This window comes from Thalassophryne amazonica, chromosome 7, assembly GCF_902500255.1.
Source record: "Thalassophryne amazonica chromosome 7, fThaAma1.1, whole genome shotgun sequence".
NCBI classification, from domain to species: domain Eukaryota; kingdom Metazoa; phylum Chordata; class Actinopteri; order Batrachoidiformes; family Batrachoididae; genus Thalassophryne; species Thalassophryne amazonica.
The window spans coordinates 94,920,365-94,940,700 of record NC_047109.1 but is presented as its reverse complement, the minus strand read 5'-3'; the positions used below and the strand labels follow the sequence as shown (position 1 = coordinate 94,940,700).

At 45.6% G+C, this 20,336-nt stretch overlaps 1 protein-coding gene across 2 annotated transcripts in view; it reads right to left on the bottom strand.

The window, feature by feature from the left end:
- ptprub (protein tyrosine phosphatase receptor type Ub) overlaps positions 1-20,336 on the bottom strand; it is a 700,336-nt gene that overhangs the window by 305,790 nt on the left and 374,210 nt on the right. For both annotated transcript variants that reach the window (XM_034175133.1, XM_034175134.1), the window contains exon 4: positions 4,525-4,606. In XM_034175133.1, the coding sequence (XP_034031024.1) occupies positions 4,525-4,606 (82 nt within the window). The remainder of the gene's footprint in view (positions 1-4,524; positions 4,607-20,336) is intronic.

Genomic DNA, 20,336 nt, shown 5'->3' with positions numbered 1-20,336 from the left:
TCATAGCCTTAAGAGTGTGCATATCATGAATGCTTAGTCTTGTTGGATTGGTGAGAATCTACTGAATCTACTGGTACCTTGTTTCCCATGTAACAATAAGAAATATACTCAAAACCTGGATTAATCTTTTTAGTCACATAGCACTACTATTATTCTGAACACTACTGTACATCACCTTTCCTTCTAACAACACTCAATAAGCGTTTGGGAACTGAGGACACTAATTGTTGAAGCTTTGTAGGTGGAATTCTTTCCCATTCTTGCTTGATGTTCGACTTCAGTTGTTCAACAGTCCGGGGTCTCTGTTGTCGTATTTTGCACTTCATAATGCGGCACACATTTTCAATGGGCGACAGGTCTGGACTGCAGACAGGCCAGTCTAGTACCCGCACTCATTTACTACGAAGCCACGCTGTTGTAAAATGTACAGAATGTGGCTTGGCATTGTCTTGATAAAATAAGCAGGGATGTTCCTGAAAAAGACATTGCTTGGATGGCAGCATGTGTTGCTCCAAAACCTGGATGTACCTTTCAGCACTGATGGTGCCATTATAGATGTGTAAGTTGCCCATGCCATGGGCACTAATACACTCCCATACAATCACAGATGCTGGCTTTTGAATTTTGCGCTGGTAACAATCTGGATGGTCTTTTTCCTCTTTTGTCCAGAGGACATGATGTCCATGATTTCTAAAAACAATTTGAAATGTGGACTCATCAGACCACAGCACACTTTTCCACTTTGCATCTGTCCATTTCAAATAAGCTCGGGTGCAGAGAAGGTAGAGGTGTTTCTGGATGTTGTCAATGTATGGCTTTTGCTTTGCACGGTCAAATTTTAACTTGCACTTGTAGATGTACCGACAAACTGTGTTAACTGACAATGGTTTTCTGAAGTGTTCCTGAGCCCATGCGGTAAGATCCTTTACACAGTGATGTCAGTTTTTAATGCAATGCTGCCTGAGGGATTGAAGGTCACTAGCATTCAATGTTGGTTTTCGGCCTTCCCGCTTACGTGTAGAATGTTCTCCAGATTCTCTGAATCTTCTGATTATATTATGGAGTGTAGATGATGGAATCCCTAAATTCCTTGCAATTGAATGTTGAGAAACACTGTTCTTAAACTGTTGGACGATTTTTTCATGCAGTTGTTCACAAAGTGGTGATCCTCGCCCCATCTTTGCTTGTGAACAGCTGAGACTTTTGGGGATGCTCCTTTTATACCCAATCATGTATACTCAACTCACCTGTTTCCAATTAGGTGTTCTTTGAGCATTCATCAACTTCCTCAGTCTTTTGTTGCCCTGTCCCAACTTTTTTGAAATGTGTTACAGGTATCCATTTCAAAATGAGCAAATATTTGCACAAAAACAATAAAGCTTATCAGTTTGAACATTAAATATCTTGTCTTTGTGGTGTATTCAATTGAATATAGGTTGAAGAGGATTTGAAAATCATTGTATTCTGTTTTTATTTACATTTTCCTCACTCCCCAACTTCATTGGAATTGGGGTTGTATAATTCAGAGGAACATGGGATGTTATTTTTTTCCCTGCATGTAGTGCATGATTTATTGTGCACATGTGTGCATGACAAACCAGGTGATCACAAATGTGCCTTTACATCACAAATGCAATTCCAAAATGAGTCATTATGCACCTCCATGCATGTAAGATATGGCAGAAAACTCCTTTTCTGGAAGTGCATGGTGAGAGCACAGTGGGTGGAGTCTCCACGTAGCTTTTGAACATGTCCAGAATTGTCAGGTTTCGGCCCCAGTCTGGCCCAGTCATGTTTTGTCCCTTATTGTTTTTATTTGGTCATTTTATTTTAGTTATTAATCTAGTCTCATCATACTTTGGTTCTGATTATCTTGTTCCTGTGTGTAATACTTTTGTCAGTGGTTTTATGTTCTGTTTCAATTATTTCCTGTTTATCTTTAGTCATGTGTCTAGTTTCATCCCTACCTTTGTATATTCATTAGTTTTATTTCCTGTTTGCTTTTCTTTTGTCTTATGTTGAATTATCTGTTTATGGTTCCACATAGTTCCATTCTGGTTTGGTCTTAGTCTTTTAGTCTTACATTTGTTTCATGGTTTAATTCTTTGTTCCTTCATGTCAGGTTTTCTTTATTTTATTTCTTGTGTATTGGGACTTGGGTTTTGTTCATCTTTTGTCTTGGTGTTTTATTTTGATCACTGTGGTTAGTTTGACCATCTTGTCAGGTCCTGTTCACTTTGCATTTGTCTTCCTGCACTATCTTGCATCTGCTTCTCTCACCTTCATTGTAATTCTGTCTGCTCTGTCTTCTTGCACTCTCTTGACTCCTGTCCCACCTCTGTCTCATCTGACCACACCCCTTCCAGAACCTTCCCTGACACCTGTGCCTTGTTTCCCTAATTACTTGCACCTGTTATTTAAGCTCCTCACTTTCTCCACTCCATGCTAGTTCGTTGTGATTTTTTGTCCACGTTCCAGCCTTTGTTTTTGCTCTGTATATGCCTTGCCTTTTTTGACTGTGCTTTGTTTTCTGACCTTGCTCCTGCCTCTGCCCATGTATTGTGTCTCCTGGTATTTTTGAACCATGCTTGTTGTTGACTACGCCTCTGCCTGACCCCTGCCTGTGCCGCTGCTTCTCGGACTGCCTTTTTGTGTACCGAACCCCAGCCTGATTTTTGACATAAAGCCTTTAACGTAAACCTCAGTATTTTGAGTCTGCATTTGTGTTGAACCTCCTTCTGTGCCACGCCTACCCAGCTCATGACAAGAATATGCTCTGTGACAAATTTTCAACCAGTGCTACATCGCAGACATCCATTTTTTTAGTGACAGTCGAGTGAATGTGGCTGAAATGGACCCGCAACTGTGTAACCCAGTGGTGTCCAAACTATTCCAGAAAAGGCCGAGAGGGTGCAGGTTTTCCTTGCAGCCACTGACTCCAGCAGGTGATTTCACTGATTAACATCACTTTGAGCAGGTGGGATGAGTTCATCAGTGAAATCACCTGCTGGAGTCAGTGGCTGCAAAGAAAACCTGCACCCTCTCGGCCCTTTCTGGAATAGTTTGGACACCAGTGGTGTAACCCAATGAGAGTCTGCAAATTACTGTGCGATGATTTATGTCATTCACTTGTGACACCACACACATTTAATTGCGGCTGGATCGCAGTTCTGCATGCGTGTCTCTGCATGCACACATGCAAACAAGAGTAAAGTCTCCCTGACACTTGCACAGACTCTGCTGTGCACAAGAGTAAACTTGTCTCAAATTCATTGTAAACTGTTGTAAACTGTGCGCAGCTTTGTGCAAGTGTGCAAAGAAAATTCTGAAATGATTTGAAATCTCCATCACACATTAACTACATGAGCTTCACATGAACATTAGGCAAACAATTCAAAAACATTTTGTGTGAGTGCGAGTGATTGTGTCAGCGCACCGCGTCAGAGCACAGCTCGCCTGAATGATTATAATGAGATGTTCAATCTGTCATAAACATACTTTTACAGCTGCACACAAGAAGGAATGAAAATGCAACTGTTTTACCAAGCAATTACAATATAAACATGACAAATAATTAACTTATTAGACAGTTCCAAATGCTTTCTCCATCTCAGTAGTGCCTATGTGAGAAAGAAGCAGCAGCTGGAACCTCTGTGATTCTGGAAGTGATTAGAGGCGTTTTCAACAGCCAACTCTGACAGAAAATGATTCATCAGCTACAAAATAATTATTTATATACTCAGCGTCCAGCGCACAACGCGTGGCATCCAGCTGGGAACACAGCGGGTGGGATCATCACGACGATGTGCGGCACCTTTAGAAGTTGGAGTGCATTCTCATTTTTATGCATAATTCAAGCACTGCAATGTGCTGAAGATTGACGCTTAGCTGCAAACAGTCTTAACTGTACAATACCTGTTTGAAGAAGCCTAAATGACAAAAATATGAAAGTGCTTTAAGTGCTTTGCATACACCGAGGAAACAGATTTTCTTTTCTTTTCGACTGTCCCCCGGTACTGCAAAACATGAGGCAGTTGAAGATGCAAGGTTTATGAAAATAGTCATGTCATGGAGGTAAATGAAGAACCCTGCTTAGAGGCATGACAGCTCCACACAGCTGGACTTCCATCCTTTTACAGCCCACATTATCAACTTTCCACTGGGTAATTGTGGAAATTGGCTTTTAGTGAATGGGATGTTAGAGTGGAACATTAAAGTTATGCAAAATATAAACAAGTAAATAGATCTCTGGAAGGAAATTGTGCAAATAAAGCAGCTTGAAAACAGTTTAGACATTTTAAACCAAAAGATACTTCAAGGCTTTGTTCTCATACAAAGTGTGTGAGAAGTGTCGAATGTGTGTGTCATATTGTGGAAGTCCACCTCTGATCACCATTAAAAAAAAACTCTCCATTATCCTCCTCATGCATTATGCTGCTTTGAAATCCATCTTTTCCAAACCACTAAACCTCTTTTCTCTATTACCCTCACTAATTACAACTGACTGTCAGAAGTGGCACTTACAGCAGGGGTAGTTGAGCACCATGATGTCATCGATGGCAATGTAGCCTTGCCGTTCTCTGGAAACAGTGGCCTCAATCAGCACCTGCAGAAGTGAGCAGATTTGTTTGAAAAGCAGCACATCTAAAGCACAGAAGAATAAAAGCACATTTCAAAAGAACACAGAGCTTTGTGGATTTTAATGTTGATGACAGGTGCATCTCAGGGAGGAAATGGAGGAGCAGGAGATCAAGCCAGAGTAAATCCACGACACTACGACAATTATTTTCTGTGTATATTTATTTCTGAATATTTCTTATTAACATCATAATTTCTGTTCTGTGACAAAACTGGATGTCGGATGGAAACGGCTGTTTGATTTAATTTGTTCATTTAATTATTTATGCACATCTTCATTTTCATCTGATCCCGGCATGCTAGAAGGTTTTTGGTACCCGAGCGTGTCGACTACACTATTAGAAATTTCAGCTCTTTAGGTGTATTTTTCATGGTTTAATAGCTGGAAATGACAACAAAACTGTTGTGTGTTGGGGGGGGGGTTTGGCTGGACAAGGTTGGTTTGTTTTGTGTTTATTTTCCTTCCCAGGTGATTTGGGGCTGTTCTCTGAGGAAAATGTGCTGCAGAAGAGTCTCTCTCCTCTGTTACGATGATTGGCTGCACCTGTTGCATTCTCGTGCGGCTCTCTGTCAGGACAATCCACGACACCTGTGATGTTCACGTGCAGATCTGAGGACTTCCAGCTGGTACCAATGTAGTGATGAAGAACTACATTTAAACCAGCAGTGAGTTGGATAAGATTGCCGGAGAATACGACCTTGTGACGACCGTGTGGGGACGCTGAGGGCCGTTTCAGAGTCTGACATCGCGCCTGTGAAGGAGGACGAGGGTGAGAGGCAAATGTTGTCAGCACATGACAGAGGTGAATATTCTGAAAAGTTTATCCGTGAATGTAAACTGTCGTTTAGACTCAGCTATAAGTAATTATTGGTGGAAATTGTTTGGCGTGCTCCTCACGGCAGTGGCATGTGGATTAATGATCCTCCACTAGCTGTGAGCAGCAGCCTCTTTGAACTAAGTTTTGAAACCAGACCTAAACGTGTAGCTGATAAGTTTGCCTCTAAACAATATTTCGTAGTAATAAGTGTTGAATAATCTCCTCTGTTCCTCCTTCGCAGAGTACAGTCTGGGAACTCCTGAGTCCTGAACGTTCGGACTCCGACTGTTGAGACGCTGAGAGAGCGCGCCGCCTTTTCACCTCACCAGAACTCTAATTATTTAGTATTTCATGTATAGCACAAAGGGAGAAAAATAAATGTGTTTTCTTTTTGGAACTTCTTCTGATTATTTCATGCTGGGTTCAGTCAGATACTGGACCGCTCCTCACTCCGCGTCTTATCCATAACAAAAACAACAACAACAAAAATGAATTAGGTTTATCGATTTTGTTTTTTTGGGGGGGGGGGGGGGGGTGCACTACTGTTTGCACATTTGTGTTTTGGCATTTTAGTTCAGTGATTAATTTATATTTTGTCCGACTGTTGAGACGCTGAGAGAGCGCGCCGCCTTTTCACCTCACCAGAACTCTAATTATTTAGTATTTCATGTATAGCACAAAGGGAGAAAAATAAATGTGTTTTCTTTTTGGAACTTCTTCTGATTATTTCATGCTGGGTTCAGTCAGATACTGGACCGCTCCTCACTCCGCGTCTTATCCATAACAAAAACAACAACAACAAAAATGAATTAGGTTTATCGATTTTGTTTTTTTTTTGGGGGGGGGGGGGTGCACTACTGTTTGCACATTTGTGTTTTGGCATTTTAGTTCAGTGATTAATTTATATTTTGTATTGTTATCATGGGTATATGTATATTTGTATGTACGTATGTATACATTTTTTTATTTGGTTAAAGGGGTGGGCGTTTATAAGCTTTTGCTTCTGCCAACACCCTTTTGGGCACATTGGTACATTGTTAAACTGTTTTCTTTATGAGTTTTCTTTACTATTTTGAGTCTGTGTGTGCCGAATAAATTCATTCATTCATTCAATTAATTCATTCATTTACAACAAAATGCCAATACTAAATTTATAAAGTAAAAGTTATGAGTTGGTAACAGCTTCAGCTAAATGATTTAGTGGTTTATCCGTTGAGTATTATTCATTCATTCATTTATTCCTTTTACCCGCTTACAGGGTCACGGGGAGCTGGAGCCTATCCCAGCGGTCACAGGGGTTGCGACTGGGTACACCATGGACAGGACACCAGTCTATCACAGGGACACAATATAGACGGACAAACATAGTCACACCTGCACGCACACCTACAGACAATTTAGAGCTACCAACCCATCAAATCTGCATGTCTTTGGAAGTAGGAGGAAGCCGGAGCAACTGGAGGGAACCCACACCAACACGGGGAGAACATGCAAACTCCACACAGAAAGGACCAGGTGGGAAGCAAACCCACAACCTTCTTACTATGAGGCAACAGTGCTAACCACTAATCCACCATGCCGCCCACTTTAGCATTATCGCAGTTAAATGTTCATTTAGCAGATTAGCGATTAATGAAGCTACCTTTTAGGTTTTAGGGCCCTGTCCCACTGGGAGGGGATTAATTAAGCATGAATTGAGTATACAAATTGTGGGCGTTCGTTGTCGTCATCAACAAAAATGGCCAAATGGACAAATGTCCCAGTATGAATTACGGATATATTAATAATATATAGCGAATATGTGATGAACAATCACGGTTATATAACGCATGTAGTGAGGAAACTGATCTGACACATTGAAATTAACATTATATTAGTATTACGGGTGTATTATGAATGCATCGCGCACGTGTTGCGCGTGCACAGCATCTGCATTGCGGTCATAAAAGAAGCACACTCGCTCCTTTCTGCATCACTATTCACACCAACAATACAGCCTCTGGAGCATTTGCTGGACTTGGACAAGTTGATCACAGAGTCAATGTTCATTTTGTCATGCGAGGGTTAACTGTTCATGAGTTTGGGGAGCGGGAAGGGGGAAGCCGCTCAGGGTGTTCCTTTTTTTTTTGAGAGTGTCAAGTGCTACACAGCAACTCTTCCTTTTGTTGGTGTTAAATAAAAGTCCTGGATTGCAGCAGCTATTACGTCTTTGTGGATTTACACAGCCGGACCGGCACTGACTGGCAGGTATGTCACTTTCTGCCACATATAGTACTTTGGGTTTATGTGACGTGTTTGTTATGCATTCACAGATTGTCTGCAAATCAGCTGTAAAGCAGATGTAATAAAAGCGCTTTATTTGTGGCCAATTTGTATGCATTTGCTACAACATATTTTAGTTTGTGATGTGGACATGTTAGGCATGATATATATCTGTTTTACAAACTGTCCCGGTCCGCTGCCAAGCTGCAAATCCCCGTCAGTTGCGGATATCAGCGGTTAACGGCAGATATACAGCGCATAGAGTGAGTATGTACTGTGTATGAATTGAGTATATATGGAGTATGTGAGGCGGATGTTATCCGCTTTCAGATTTTTGAACAGCTCAAAAATCCTGGCTGCGGACATGCGTGCCTCTGCGGATGATCATGGGCGTGTTCGGATGACGGCCGACTCATACAGGCATGTTACACGGATATTGCGGATGTTTGGCGAATATGGGCCAATTTTGTGCGCAATCCATACGCCAATCCTCCTAAAAGCCAGTGGGACAGGGCCCTTAGGTTTAGGTTTAAATCAAAGCTTGCAGACTCCATGAAAGATAAGTTTGGTATCAATCCACAGAGCCAAGGAGAATAACAGCTTTATCAGGAAGCACAACGTACATTAGTGCCTGAATCATGAGCGTCTTCTGTCCTACATCACGAGTCCTGTGAAGCCACAACAACAGGTAATACGGCTTGCAGAGGGTCGTGACACCCAAAGGGAAGACGAAGCTCCGTGTTCTAGCGTAGGACAATAAGCCAGATGAGGAGTGGGCTCTCGTGAAACCAAATCAATATCAAATCACCATCTACGGTAATATTGAGAGAGTTATGAGACGCAGGAGGGTTGTTTATTCTTCCAGCGCCAAGGACAGTCATCCTCCACACGTTTGACCGAAGACCAACTTTGACTTATTGTTTCTCATAATCCTCCAAACAAATGATTACAACATGGTTCCTATCACTGGGCCCCGATTCCTACCATGGCAAGCTGCCACACACACACACACACACACACACACACACACACACACACACACACACACACACACACACACACACACACACACACACACACACACACACACACACACACACACACACACACACACACACACACACACACCATCATCCCAGGTCCTTCTTGTGTGGATTTCTGCTCTCCTGTGTTTACATGCAGGTGTAACTGAAATACTGTCCTCTGCATTTTTTTTTTGGCACATTTAACTTTTAAATGTGGCATTTGGGGAAGTGTGGGAGGGGCTGCAGCAAATAAATGCAGCTGAAATTTTTTTCAATAATCAGAATATTTTATAAAATCACCAAAGATATTGAAAAACAACAAAAACGCTATTTTATATATATATATATATATATATATATATATATATATATATATATATATATATATATATAAATATATATATATACACACACACACAAGATCTGTCAGAAAAGTATCCGACCTTTGTTTTTTTTTTGCAAAAACCTGATGGATTTGAATCACGTGTGCTTGCACAAGTCAACCTTGAACCTTCGTGCGCATGAGTGAATTTTTTCACGCCTGTCGATTGCGTCAGTTGCTGGCAAGCAGTCTTTGTGTGAGGTTGTGTGTAGTGCTCTTCGTGGATTTTCATTGCAAGGAAAATGACGGAACGACTGGAGCAGCGCTTCTGCATCAAATTTTGCCAGAAACTGGGCACAGCCAGGTGGAAACCATTAGGAAGATTCAGACGGCTTTCGGTGGCTTTTCAGTCGTGTGACTATCCGAGAAATTGTGGAAGAGGTGGGCATCATTTTTCGAAGTCCAGCATGTCCTGTGAGACTTCAACACGAAGGTGCTTTTGCTCCGCCGTCGGCAGCTTCGGCACAAATTTTGCTGCCACTCTTTTCATGGCCAAATCTTCTGTCACAGTAGAATGTGCCGAAAAAGTGCTGATGTCCACCTCTTCTGCAATTTCTCGCATAGTCACATGACGGTCCCGCATCACCACAGCGTTTACTTTGTTGGTTGACCTGGTCGTTTCAGCACGTTGATGGCCGACCGGAGCGTGGTGAGCTCTCCACTGTTGTGCAGCTGTCTTTAAACCGGTTGTACTGCTCCTTAATCTGTGTGATGCCCAAAGCATCATCACCGAAAGCCGTCTGAATCTTCCGAATGGTTTCCACCTGGCTGTCGCCCAGTTTCTGGCAAAATTTGATGCAGTAGTGCTGCTCCAGTTGTTCCGTCATTTTCCTTGCAATGAAAAACCACAGAGAGCACAACACGTCCTCACACAAATGCTGCTTGCAAGCAAATGACGCAATCGACAGGCGTGAAAAAATTCACACAAGCGCACGAAGGTTGACGCAAGCACACGAGATTCAAATCCATCAGGTTTTTGCAAAAAAAAAAAAAAAAGGTCGGATATTTTTTTTTAACAGACCTCGTGTGTATATATATATATATATATATATATATATATACACACAAGGTCTATTAGAAAAGCATCTTATTTTTACAAAAGAAAAAACATATGGATTGGAATCACGTGTGCTTGCATGAGCCAACCTTGAACCTTCATGCGCATGCGTGATTTTTTTCACGCCTGTCGGTTGCGTCATTCGCCTGTGAGCAGGCTTTGAGTGAGGAGTGGTCCAGCCCTCTTGGCGGATTTTCATTGTCAGGGAAATGGCTGAGAGACTGCTGCTTTGCTTGATCAAATTTTTTTTAGAAGCTGTGAGGCACATCCATGTGGACACCATTCGAGAAATTCAGGTGGTTTTTGGTGAAAATTTTATGGGCTTCAAAGACATTAAGGGATGTTACTGTCCCTTTAAGGATGGCCCACAGCAGCTGTGGGGTGCGCCACGCTCCAGCTGCCATCGACATGCTGAGCGACCATTTCATTTCTAAACAGATCGCTCTGTGGATCCGTGACCATCGTGTGCAATTTCTCTGGTTATCACAAGAGCTGGACATCAACTATTTTCCTACAGATTTCACTTTTAACAAGAGTTTTGTCATGGAAAGCCGAGCGGACGCTTCGTGCGACACGATGGATTTGCTGCTGGACCGACACAAAACCACCTCCGTTTTGGTCTCACAGGACGGCTTTGAGATGGCGTTCAGACAGCTGTCGGTGGTTTTTCAGTCGAGTGATTATCCAAGAAATTGTGGACGAGCCTGGACATGCCAGAACATGTTCTCTGACGCTTCATCACGGCGTTGCTTTGCACGTCGCGGCACCCGCGACATGCAGAATTCCTCCGCACATCTGTCTCAATTTGCCGAAAAAGTGCTGATGTCCACATCTTTTCACAATTCCTGTGCTAGTCCAGATGATGTCCCGGATAAAACACAGCGTCAAGTTTGGAAATGAACGGCACGTTACACTTTTAACGAGGAGTTTTTGTCATGGAAAGGAGCAGACGCTTCGCGCATCACGACGGCAAGAGAGACAAAGAACACCTCCGTTTCGGAGTGCCAGAAGGACAAGCTGGGACATGCCTTTCAGTGCTTACCAGTCGAGTGAGTATCAGAGAAATTGTGGAGAGCTGGACAATTGTCCAGCTGTAGCCAGGTAGGGATCAATGAAGAATTACACAGAGGTCAAACTTTAAAAATGCTCCAATCATGTTGAAAACTATATCACATTACTTGTCTGATCATGACACTTCCAAAAAGGTATAGTTTGGATGATCTATGACGAAATGTTCTGGAGTTATGGGGTCAAAACAGCAAAAATGGTGACAAAGGTAAATTTCAGTTTGTACAGGGTTCAAATATTAAAGTTCCTCCAATTTCAGTAAAAAAAAAATGAAGCAAATTATTGTTTGGGTTAATAGGGTTCTAATAAGGAATAGTTTGCACCATCTGTCATGCTTAGTTGTCATGTTACAGGGTAACATATGTCACATGTCATAGAATTCAATGGATGTTGACCTTGTTTGACCTTTACTTTGGAGACAAAGAATTCAACACAGTCAAAACTATTCCATTTATTGATCCTTTTATTTCAACCAATAATTTGCATCATTGTTTGCTGAAATTGGAGCAACTTTAACTTTTGACCCCTGTGCAAACTGAAATTGACCTTTGTTACCATTTTTGTTGTTTTTACCACATAACTCCAGAACATTCCATCATAGATAGCCCATACGATACCTTTTTGGAATTGTTATGATCAGACAAATAATGTGATATAGTTTTCAACATGATTGGAGCATTTTTAAAATTTGACCTCTGTGTAATTCTTCATTGACCCCTATCTGGCTACAGCTACCACCCTGGGATGGCTATCATACATTTTTGTGTAGGCCATGGTACACTGAGGTTGGATTCTAAGTGTCATTTCATCCCCTTAAGTGGTACCGATTAGGTTGAAAGGCTCATGGCCTAATATTGTATATTAAATTTGTCAGGTGAAGGCAGCTCTCAAATACACTGTGACTGTGCAAGAGTTAGATTAGTGAGGGAAGTCACCAAGAGACCCACAACAACTCTGAAAAATATAGGTTTTTTTTTTGTGGGTGTGACTGGACAAACTGGGGATAATGCAACTTTTGCCAGTTGCATCACTGGATACACAGTTTCATGATGGAGTGGAACAGAGAAAAAAATTTAATGCAAGAAAAGTGAGTAAGTCCTGATTTGTGTCTCCCATATGCCTTCTGGAAAACTGTAACTGAAACGTTACATCTTTCCAAGCAGCTCATCCTACACTTCCCCATCCTCACTAAGTAGTGTAACTCTTCTCGGGGGATCCCAAGGCATTTCCAAGCCAGCTGGGAAAATATAACCTGTCTAGCATGTCCTGAGTCTTCCATGTTCTTTTTTGAAAAAGTCCTTTTTTACTGGGACTGTAATGTTTAATTGAATTCAGTTTATTTATACGGTACAGGTGGTTACCATCCAGGACCCAAGGTGGCGCCATGGTGTTTTGGATGCTGCTAAGCAAGGCAGCAGTGCATGCACCCAGGCTTGACTTGACGATTCCAAGGTGTTTCACATGAGAACAGTTTCAACATTACCCATCCAATGAGCAACACACAGGTAACAGTAACAAAGAAAAAGTCCATCAGGCATGTTTTGAGTACAGGAAGAAACATCAAGCAGACCAGCTTCAGTGTTGTGACCATCTGCTGTGACAAATGTAACAAAATAAACACAAGAATATCAAACAATGTTGCAGTTAAGCAACTACATATATATATATTATACAAATAACAGATGGTAAGGAGTCCAACATAGAGAAATATTGGATGAAAAAAGTTATATTGGAGTTATATATAGTCCACTATAACTTTTCTGAATCCAATATTTCTCTATGTTGGATGACTTGCCATCCATCAACTGTTATGTTCTCCACCTCCCTCCCAAATTAAGCAAACAACAAAGAGTCAAGTAAATTACATCAATTTATTTTGTTGTGAACAGCAAATGTCAGTAGCATGCTTGTCTACCTTCTTAGTGTTTTTTGCATCCTTGGAGTTCAATATTTCCACCAGTTCTGTTGTGTGGGCCGCTGAAGAGGAGGTACTGCTGGCCCACCACCACAAGATGGCGCCCTGCTTGAAGTGCGGGCTTCAAGCACGAGAGGGCGTCGGCTTTGCTGGAGGTGACAGCTGTCATTAATCAACACAAGCTGTCACCCATCACCACCACTACAAAGACCGGACTGCAACTCCACCTCCTCGCCGAGAAATCAACTACCATTCAGGTAATTTCTCTGCTGACTGACACTTTGTGTGTAATAACCTGAACTTCTGTTGCAGCCGTTTTCCTGGAGTGTGTCCTTATCTGAGGGATTGGCGTTTGGTGTGACAGCGACGGCTTCGCCTCACACCCCAACCCAGATAAGTGGTTGACCAGGAGCTGCACGAGTGTGTGTGATTGGAGGTGGAGGTTTTCCCTCCTTTACTTAATACAGACTGTGGGATTACTGAGTGTGCGAACTCACACTCATCTGGACTGTCTCTGTTCTCTGCCAGCAGTACCGGGTCTGACTGCTGAAGACAGCGGCCACCTGGGACGCAGGGCTTGGCGGCTCCGGTGTTCTTCAGCTCCGTTGGTGTTGGAAGCTGTGTGGGGATCCAGCTCTTCTCTCTCCAGGCGTCTTCTATCGTCGAGCCTGCCCACACGTCACCTTGTGTATGATTGACAGTCACCATATTGTTATTGTCTGTACGTTGTTGTGCAATTCACAACAATAAATTGTTACTTTTTGGCTTATCCATTGTCCGTTCGCTAACGCCCCCTGTTGTGGGTCCATGTCACGACACTTTCACAACAAGTTCCTCCTCTGTGAACTCAGCAAACCTCACTGGAAGACAATTTTCTGCTGTTGTTGACGTTTGTTGCCATTTTTTCAACCAGTGTCTGTCGGCTAGTTCCTGACCTTTGTATGCCGCGCTCTGATTGGCTAGCTGTTGGCAGTAAGCTCTAATGCTATTGGTCAGTGAGAACCGATCCAATATAACTTTTGGTCCAAGCCTTTTTGGATCCTTTTGGATCCAACATAACTTTCTGGCACCAAGCATGCCAAAATACAGGTAAATGATGGACAGAAAGGCTATCTGTGATTGGCTATTGCAATCTGAGTGGAGAACATATATATATATATATATATATATATATATATACACGAGGTCTGTCAATAAAGTATAGGTCCTTTTTATTTTTTTCAAAAACTATATGGATTTCATTCATATGTTTTTACATCAGACATGCTTGAACCCTCGTGCGCATGCGTGAGTTTTTCCACGCCTGTCGGTGACATCATTCGCCTGTGAGCACTCCTTGTGGGAGGAGTCGTCCAGCCCCTCGTCGGAATTCCTTTGTTTGAGAAGTTGCTGAGAGACTGGCGCTTTGTTTGATCAAAATTTTTTCTAAACCTGTGAGGCACATCGAAGTGGACAAGGTTCGAAAAATTAAGCTGGTTTTCCGTGAAAATTTTAACGGCTGATGAGAGATTTTGAGGTGATACTGTCGCTTTAAGGACTTCCCACAGTGCGAGACGTCGCGCAGCGCTCTCAGGCGCCGTCGTCAGCCTGTTTCAAGCTGAAAACCTCCACATTTCAGGCTCTATTGATCCAGGACATCGTGAGAGAACAGAGAAGTTTCAGAAGAAGTCGGTTTCAGCATTTTATCCGGATATTCCACTGTTAAAGGAGATTTTTTTAATGCAAGACGTGCAGACGGATTGCAGCGTTGGCTCGCAGCCGCTGCGATGCTCCGCCACAGGAAAAACACCTCTGTTGGAAGCCTTAAGGACAAGTTGGAACATGCCCAGCTGTTAAACAATTTCTCATATACTCACTCCACTGAAAGCCATCAAAAGCCGCCTGGATTTTACAAATGGTTATCAACATGGAGGTGTTTTTCCTGTCCGCACGTCTTTCAAAATGGGAGCAAAACCAAAAGTGTTGCATTTATATTTTTGTTGTGTATATATATATATATATATATATATATATATATATATATATATATATATATAGAGAGAGAGAGAGAGAGAGAGAGAGAGAGAGAGAGAGAGAGAGAGAGAGAGAGCACAATGAATCAGCTTTATTGGCCAAGTATGTCAACACATACAAGGAATTTTGACTCCGTTTCCAGATGCTCACAGAAGAACTAGACATAAACTAGACACAAACGGAAACAATGATGAGGTTGAAAATGTTGTGTGGGCCGCTGAAGAGGAGGTACTGCTGGCCCACCACCACCAGTCGGCGCCCTGCTTGGAGTGCGGGCTTCAAGCATGAGAGGGCGCCGAGACAGAGAGTGACAGCTGTCACTCATTTACACCAGCTGTCACCAATCACCTGCAGCTCTACAAAAGCCGGATCATTACTCCACCTCCTCGCCGAGAAATCACCTACCATTGAAGGTAAATCTCTCTGCAGTTTTGGTGCCGATCGCACAGTGAGTTTTGATTGCCTTGCAGGAGTTCCTGGACCTTTCCTCAGCTGGAGGCTGGGATTGCAGATCCAACAGGAGACGACGTACTTCTCTCGTCAGGGATAAGTAGTATCAGGACCTGCACGTAGTTGTTTGGAGGTGGAGGTTTTCCCTCCTTGAAGACCTGTAGAAAAAGGATTACTGGGTGTGTGGGTACACACTCATCATAACTGTTTTTGTCATCTTCTGCCAGCAGTACCAGGGTCTGCAACAGAAGACGGTGACCACCTGGGGACTCAGGACTTGGCGGCTCCAGTGTTCTTCAGGCCGTTGGTGGTGGAAGCTGTGTGGGTCCCGGCTCTCCGATCGCCAGAGGTCTCCTATCTTCGAGCCTGCGCGCACGTCACCTTGTGTACAATTGGCATTATCTGTGTCTGTATTCAGTTGTGCGTTTCACAACATTAAATTGTTACTCTTTGTCTTATCCATTGTCCGTTCATTTGCGCTCCCTGTTGCGGGTCCGTGTTACGACCCTCTCTCAACAGGATTTCTCGGCCATTTGTCATGGATCCCGAGGGGCGTCAACCATAGCTTGAACAGCCAATGGGAGAACAAGGAGTGCAGGCGTCAGCAGGAGGCATGGTAAGTGATCTGCAGCAAATCCTTACCGCTTTCACCGCTCAGTTAAATCTGGTAGCCGAGCAGAATGCAGTCCTCAATCGGAGGGTGGAGGCTCTCACCGCCAGAGTGGAAGCGCGCGACTCAAGCGCTGCCTCCTGCTGGCTCTGGGCCACAGATAGACGTTCCACTGGCCGTTCAACAAACCCCCCCACCGTCCCCTGAAGCTTACATAAGCCCTCCAGAACCGTACAGAGGCTGTGTCGAAACGTGCGCAGACTTTTTAATGCAGTGTTCGCTCGTTTTTGCACAGCGTCCAGTTATGTACGCATCAGATGCCAGCCGGGTGGCTTATGTGATTAATTTGCTTCGAGGTGAGGCACGCGCTTGGGCTACGGCGCTTTGGTAACAGAATTCGTGGCTCCTGACGTCATACGCTGGGTTTGTACGGGAATTCAAACAGGTGTTTGATCATCCCAACAGAGGCGAGACCGCCTCGAGCGTGCTGCTGTCAATGAGACAGGGGCGCCGAAGCGCAGCTGATTATGCAGTCGACTTCCGCATCGCGGCTGCGAGGTCCGGCTGGAATAATGTTGCGCTCCGCCGCCGCCTTCATAAACGGACTGTCTCCAGTTCTGAAGGAGCATTTACTGGCTAAGGACGAACCGCAAGACTTCAATGGGCTTGTCAGTTTGGTTATACGCTTAGACAACCGGTTGAATGAACACCGTCGGGAGCAGGCCGGGGGGCGTGGTCAGGCACAAGCCGTCCCTCTCTCGTCCGGGTCCGAAAGGGTGTCGTCTTCCCCACGTTCCACTGCCAGAGGGCTCCGTGTGGCAACAGCTCCCCCTGCTGACGAAGCTATGGACACGAGCAGGGCCAAATTAAAATCAAATATCAGACAAAGGAGGCTGGCCCGCGGGGAGTGTTTTTTCTGTGGCTCTTGTGAGCACATGTTAAAAGACTGCCCCAAACGATCAAACTCCAACGCCCATCCTTAGGAACTGGGTTAAGGGTGGGCCATAATATGTACACGGGGTAAACCCATAAATCTGCACGAATCCCAGTAACAATCCTGAGTGGGGATTTAACCCTTCACGCCCCAGCACTGGTAGACACGGGGTCAGAAGGGAATCTGCTGGATAGCAGATGGGCCAGGGAAGTAGGGCTTCCTCTGGTGGCTCTGCCTTCACCATTAAAGGTACAAGCACTAGATGGCACTCTACTCCCGTTAATTACACATCAGACACAGCCAGTAACCTTGGTTGTGTCTGGGAATCACAGGGAGGAGATCGTGTTTTTTGTGACACCTTCTACCTCCCGAGTGATTCTGGGATTTCCATGGATGGTGAAGCACAATCCCCGGATTGATTGGCCGTCTGGGGTGGTGACGCAGTGGAGCGAAACCTGCCACCGGGAGTGTCTTGGATCCTCGGTTCCACCCGGAATTACAGCTAAAGAGGAGGTCAAAGTCCCCCCCAATCTGACGGCGGTGCCCGAGGTGTACCACGATCTTGCTGACGTCTTCATCAAAGATCTGGCACTCACTCTTCCCCCGCACCGACCGTACGATTGTGCCATCGATTTGATTCCGGGCGCTGAGTACCCGTCCAGTAGATTGTACAACCTCTCACATCCGGAACGCGAATCGATGGAGACCTACATCCGGGACTCCTTAGCCGCCGGGTTGATTCGGAACTCCACCTCCCCGATGGGTGCGGGTTTCTTTTTTGTGGGTAAAAAAGGCGGCAGACTCCGTCCATGCTTTGACTACAGAGGGCTGAACGAGATTACGGTTCGCAATCGATACCCGTTGCCCCTGTTAGATTCGGTGTTCACGCCCCTGCATGGAGCCAAAATGTTCACCAAACTAGATCTTAGGAATGCGTACCACCTGGTTCGGATCCGGAAGGGAGACGAATGGAAGACGGCATTTAACACCCCGTTAGGTCATTTTGAGTACCTGGTCATGCCGTTCGGCCTCACTAATGCCCCTGCGACGTTCCAAGCATTGGTTAACGACATCTTGCGGGACTTCCTGCACCGGTTTGTCTTCGTATATCTGGATGATATACTCATCTTTTCTCTGGACCCTGAGACTCATGTCCAGCATGTACGTCAGGTCCTGCAGCGGTTACTAGAAAACCGGTTGTTTGTGAAGGGCGAGAAGTGTGAGTTCCACCGCACTTCTTTGTCCTTCCTGGGGTTCATCATCTCCTCCAACTCCGTCGCCCCGGATCCGGCCAAGGTTGCGGCGGTGAGAGATTGGCCCCAACCAACAAGCCGTAGGAAGCTGCAACAGTTCCTCGGCTTTGCAAATTTCTACCGGAGGTTCATTAAAGGTTACAGTCAGGTTGTTAGCCCCCTGACTGCCCTGACCTCCACTAAAGTCCCCTTCACCTGGTCGGATCGGTGCGAAGCCGCGTTTAGGGAGTTGAAATGCCGGTTTTCGTCTGCACCAGTTCTGGTGCAGCCTGATCCTACCCGCCAGTTCATAGTGGAGGTGGACGCCTCTGACTCAGGGATAGGAGCCGTTCTGTCCCAGAGCGGGGAGTCCAACAAGGTTCTCCATCCATGTGCCTACTTTTCCCGCAGGTTGACCCCCGCTGAACGTAACTATGACGTGGGCAATCGGGAACTCCTCGCGGTGAAGGAGGCTCTTGAAGAGTGGAGACACCTGTTGGAGGGAGCTACGGTGCCTTTCACGGTTTTCACGGACCATCGGAACCTGGAGTACATCCGGACCGCCAAGCGGCTGAACCCCAGGCAAGCCCGCTGGTCCCTGTTCTTCGGACGCTTTGACTTCCGGATCACCTACCGTCCCGGGACTAGGAACCAACGATCCGATGCACTGTCCCGGGTGCATGAAGAGGAAGCCAAGGCCGAGTTGTCAGACCCCATCGAGACCATTGTTCCTGAGTCCACTGTCGTGGCCACCCTCACATGGGACGTGGAGAAGACCGTCCGGGAGGCCCTGACCAGGAACCCGGACCCGGGGAACGGTCCCAAGAACAGACTTTACGTCCCACCAGAGGCCAGGGCTGCCGTCTTGGACTTCTGCCACGGATCCAAGCTCTCCTGTCATCCCGGAGTGCGAAGGACCGTGGCAGTAGTCCAGCAGCGCTTCTGGTGGGCGTCACTGGAAGCCGACATCCGGGACTATGTCCAGGACTGCACCACCTGTGCTAGGGGCAAGGTGGATCATCACAAGATCAGGGGCCTCCTCCAGCCCCTGCCTGTGCCTCATCGCCCCTGGTCTCACATCGGCCTGGACTTCGTCACGGGCCTCCCGCCGTCCCAGGGTAACACAGTCATCCTCACGATAGTGGACCGGTTCTCCAAGGCGGCCCACTTCGTGGCCCTCCCGAAGCTCCCGACGGCCCAGGAGACAGCAGACCTCCTGGTCCACCACGTCGTGCGTCTGCATGGGATACCATCGGACATCGTTTCGGATCGTGGTCCCCAGTTCTCCTCGCAGGTCTGGAGGAGTTTTTGTAAGGAACTGGGGGCCACCGTGAGTCTCTCGTCCGGGTATCACCCACAGACGAACGGCCAGGCAGAGCGGGCGAACCAGGAGTTGGAACAGGCTCTCCGCTGCATAACCTCCGCGCATCCGGCGGCTTGGAGTGACCATCTGGCCTGGATTGAGTATGCCCACAACAGCCAGGTTTCATCTGCTACCGGCCTCTCCCCTTTTGAGGCGTGTTTGGGGTATCAGCCCCCATTGTTTCCACTTGTGGAGGGAGAGGTCGGGGTCCCCTCGGTCCAGGCCCACCTGCGGAGGTGCCGCCGGGTGTGGTGGACCGCCCGTTCTGCCCTGTTGCAGGCCCGGACGAGGGCTAAGGCCCATGCAGATCGCCGGCGTTCCCCGGCCCCTGCATACCAGCCTGGGCAGGAGGTGTGGTTATCAACTAAGGACATCCCACTGCAAGTCGAATCGCAAAAACTCAAAGACCGGTTCATCGGACCATTCCCGATACTCAAGATCCTCAGTCCGGCCGCAGTGAAGCTGAAACTCCCAGCTTCACTGCGGATTCACCCAGTGTTTCATGTCTCAAGGTTAAAACCATACCACGCCTCCCCACTCTGCACTCCTGGACCCGTACCACCTCCTGC